The 4,199-nt window shown below is 56.5% G+C and overlaps 1 protein-coding gene across 1 annotated transcript in view; it reads right to left on the bottom strand.

Moving 5' to 3' along the window:
* Positions 1-1,040: 1,040 nt before the first annotated feature.
* The window catches only part of CUNH6orf132 (chromosome unknown C6orf132 homolog), a 31,984-nt gene continuing 28,825 nt past the window's right edge, over positions 1,041-4,199 (bottom strand). Inside the window, 2 exon segments of the mRNA XM_055613329.1 lie at positions 1,041-2,582; positions 2,754-4,199. The exon segment at positions 2,754-4,199 is cut by the window's right edge and continues 10 nt beyond it. Coding sequence (XP_055469304.1) covers positions 2,465-2,582; positions 2,754-4,199 — 1,564 coding nt within the window. The 3' untranslated portion in view covers positions 1,041-2,464.

The following is a 4,199-nucleotide window of genomic DNA, read 5'->3' as shown; positions in this document are numbered from 1 at the left end:
AGTCAGAGGACAGCTTGCTGGAGTTGGTTCGTACCTTCTGCTGTGTGGACCCCTGGGCTCACGCTCAGGTTGGCAGACCACAAGCCTCCTTTAACCCCCGAGTCATCTCAGTGGCTTTAAAAAAATAGTATTTGACATTTCTGTTTGCTCCTTTTTGTTTGCATGTATGTGTGAAATTTGGAGGACAGCTTCAGGTGTACCCCTCAGGAGGGTTGTCTAGCTGGAGACAGGTTCTCTCATTGGCCTGGGGCTTAAAAACTAGGGCTAGGCTGTCTGGCCAGCAAGTCCCACATCCCCCTGTCTCAGTGCCAGAATTACAAGCAGGCACCACACAAAACGTTTTTATGTTTTCAAGAAAGTTTTTCTCTGTGTAGCCTTGGCTGTCCTGGATTCGCTTTGTAGACCAGGCTGGCCTCGAACTCACAGAGATCTGCCTGCCTCTGCCTCCATGATGTTTTCATGTGGGCTCTGGGGATCCTGCTTAGAGTTAAAGTGCTTCTCCAGCTGAGCCATCCTCAACCCACTGTACTTTCCCTTTTAAAAAAAAAAAATCTTTTTTTAGGTTTATTTTATACGAGTGCACTGTCTGCATGTACACTTGCAGGCCAGCAGAGGACGCCAGATCACATTACAGATGGTTGGGAGCCACCATGTGGGTGCTGGGAATTGAACTCAGGACCTCTGGAAGAGCAGCCAGTGCTCTTAACCTCTGAGCATCTCTCCAGCCCAGCTTCTCTCCTTCTAAACTGTAATTATTTTTACCTCTGCTCCCAATCCCTGTTTGTTTGTTTGAGTTTGAGGTGGGCTCTCATGTGGCCAAGGCCGGCCTTAAACTGTAATCCTACCTACCCTTCCTCAGTGCTGGGATTATAGGTTTGGACGACCAAGCCAGGCTTTAGATTATGGCCTGGCCTAGGACATGAACCACAGCAGTTTTTCACCCAAAAGGAAGACATGGTTGCTCCATTCTTCAGCATTGATGAGACAGGATTACTGTCAGGCCCAGAAGAGGAAATCGAGGTTCAGCAAATCAGAGAGACTTGTGTAGGGACAGTCTGTTTATTGTCTGCCTTCACCTCTGGGCCTGGTCCCTGTGCTGGGTGCTTTCCAACCGAGCAGTCCTAGTTTCCCACGGCGCATTAGAAGCTCCAAGTCGCCAGTCTACAGCCGCACAGCAGGGACCAGTCCCAGCTGGCTCTTATTTCCCATGCCAAGTGAGATCAAGCCCTTGTCCACCCACCCCAGGGCACCCCATTGCTGGGAGACCACACCCCACTCCTCAAGCCTAGATGCAGCAGATGAATTAAACTCTTATGAAGCCCTCCTTAGGGAAAACATTTATAGACTAGTGAGTGCTGTGTTAATGAGCTTGGCTTCGAGGACACAGAGAACCTCAGGCCTGCCCAAGCAGCCTGGGTACCATCTCATCTCTGCACTTGCTTCACCTGATGTGGCTCACCTGCTGTCCCAGCTATCTAGTCTTGCAGCCAGTACCACAGATTATGAAGGCCCAACATCCTCCTCCCACAGGGCCTTCCTCATGGCTGCTCCCTGCTCATCTGAGGCAGGCCACTTCCTTCCTAACTGACCTTCCTTTCTTATCTGCCTTGACCTTGTCCAACATCCAGGCACTCACTACGTGTAGAACTATTCTTGACACCTTTGACATTAACATACAAACCAGGACACAGTATATATTATATCCCAATCCGCTGGCACAGCCCCAGGGAGAGGGGGAATGGGCACCCTATCGACAGGTCTCCCGTGCTCTGAACTGCCTCTAGTGTACTAACTAGCACTGACTTTCAGAGACCCATCTCCACACTTCCTGGGCCTTGTGGCTCCTTGGGCCTAATCCCTTGACCCAGGACTTCATGGGCCTGAATGGAAAAGCAAGCCTGAATCTTCCACCTCCCATCCCAAGTTTCTCCTCATGGGCAAGTGCCAATGCCAAGGAGCAGTGACCCTATCCCTGGCCCTGGCCAGTGCATACGGCTCCTGATTCGGAGTCCAGTGTTATGCAAGCAGTCTTAATCTCATTGCCAATAGGCTAGGAAGGCCAGCCATTACCAGTTCAGGGTAAGCAGTGGGGTTAAAGACATCTACCTACACTGAACTTTGTGAGGCAGACAGGTAAACTGTCACCCCCCGAGTTTCCATAAACCTTGTACTGTGGACAGTACCAGACAGTAGAAACAGGGCGCAAAAAGCTGCTCCTCTCCTTCCCCCTCCCATCCCCGTTAAGTCCACAGTCAAGCTGCTCCTTGGTGCTCTCAGAAACAGGTGTTTCCATCTTCACAGGCCTCGGCCACTCACACTTCGCCTGTCTGTCTGTCTTCCAGAACAAAGGCTCTCAGTGGTGTCTGAGCTGGGACCTAGAATACCTGGTGCGACATCCCACCCCACCCCCCTCACAACAACTGCTCAGATCCAACCCCTCGAAGGCAGCCAAGAGACGCACAGCTCAAGAAGCGGCTTTCCGATGGGTCCCAGGGTAGGCGTAGGAGATGGGATGGCGGGTCCCGGGCCTCACGGTGAACGTGTTGATGGGACTTCCATAGTGGGTGGTGCCGTGGGGAGACCTGGAGAGAGAAGAGGGGGGAGCGGTGAAGGTCCCCACGCTGCCGGTTGGTCCCCATGCTACCCACCATCCTTCTGTCTCAGTAAGCCGCAGGACACCGCCTTGACATTAACTTTGTTCGCGCACCTCTGAGATCCCTCCATCTTAAGGGCATTCCCTCCCCCCAACTCACCTGCTGCCTTTGGCAGGGACGAAGCCGTAGTCCCCGGGTTTGCTACCACTGCCACTGCCTCCGCCGGGAGCCTTATACTTGACCTCGGCCGCGCCCCGGGCGCCCTCCAGCGACAGCCTTCGTGCATGCAGGCCTCCCGGGGCCGCACGGCCCGCCGAGTTGACCCGTCGCATCTCAGGACCTCCTGGCTGCGGTCCGAAGCAGTTGGGGGAGCTCAGGCTGCGGCCGGTGGAGCCGCGGGGCGTCCCGGGGTTGCAGTTGGGTTCCCCGACGTACAGGCGTTTCTTGATGAGCGAGCTGCGTCCGCTGCCCGAGAAGCGATCCAGGCCCCCGGGGCCGGGGTACTGAGCGCCCGGGAAGCGCGAGAAGCCCGAGAAGCCCGCGTCCCGGGACTGCCCCAAGTCTGAGAAGCTGTTCCTCGGTGGGGACCCGCGGAGGCCCTGATGCTGCAGCCCAGGGGCGGGGGGCTCGGGGTCATTGCTGAACTCTGGCGGTGGCGGAATGATATCGAAGCTGAACTCCTCCTCCTCTTCCTCTACCCTCTTGTAGGAAGGAGAGGGCGGAGAAGAGAAGGACTTAGGGAGCGCGCAGCCCCGGGGTAAGCTTGAGGGAACCGGTTTTTGCCGGGCCACAGGGCCCGGGGGCTCGGTCTTGGACCACCCACGCCTGTGGGTTGGCTCTGGGCCCTGTGTGTCCCGTCCCTGCTGGGGCTTCCACTGACTGGGTTCAGTGGGGCGTGCTGACGTCAGGTGGGAGTCGTCTGTCTCACTGGGCACTTTAGGGACCACGATGAAAGAGTTGGGCCGGCTGCCTTTATAAAAGATGCCGTCAGAGCTGGCCTCTGCTTGGCCGCCACGGTCGCGGAGACTCCCCGGCAGAGAGGACCGTCCTATCGCAGTCCCTCCAGGCCTAGTCTTCTGTGCCCTCTGCCTGGCTGCCAGGAGCAAGGCCATCGGGGAACCCCGTTCTACCACCTCTCCGGTCACCGGGTGTCTGAGGAGTTGGTCAGCAGGCTGGACTGGAGCGAGGGCTTTGGCTGGATGACTTTGGGACTCCTTCTCGTCCATTGGTCCTCCTGAGCCTTCAGCCTCCCCTCCGGCCCGAGTAGGAATCACTACAGCAACCCCTCGGCTGTGGCTGTTCTGGCTGCGATGGGGTCTGTAGAGGTACGGCATCTCCTCTCCACCGGTGGACATCTTTGGTGGGAGGGCTGGAGGTGAGAGGGCTCCATTTGTGGACTGTTGGGGGGCCACTGCATTTTCCTGAGATTCTGGCCTTTCTCTCTGCCTAACTGGGGCAAGGTCCTTCTCTGCCAGCGACTGAGGTGATGGGATGGACAGTCCAGGTGTGTCCTTGGGAGGTGTGTCCTGCCCAGGTGTGTCCTTGGATGGTGTGGCCTGCCCAGGTGTGTCCTTAGGTGATGTGGTCTGCTCAGGTGTAGGCTTG

Source organism: Psammomys obesus, unplaced genomic scaffold (assembly GCF_907164565.1).
Source record: "Psammomys obesus unplaced genomic scaffold, mPsaObe1.curated_primary_1811, whole genome shotgun sequence".
Taxonomy (NCBI): Eukaryota; Metazoa; Chordata; class Mammalia; order Rodentia; family Muridae; genus Psammomys; species Psammomys obesus.
The sequence above is the reverse complement of the archived record's forward strand: the minus strand, read 5'-3'. Positions and strand labels throughout refer to the sequence as shown.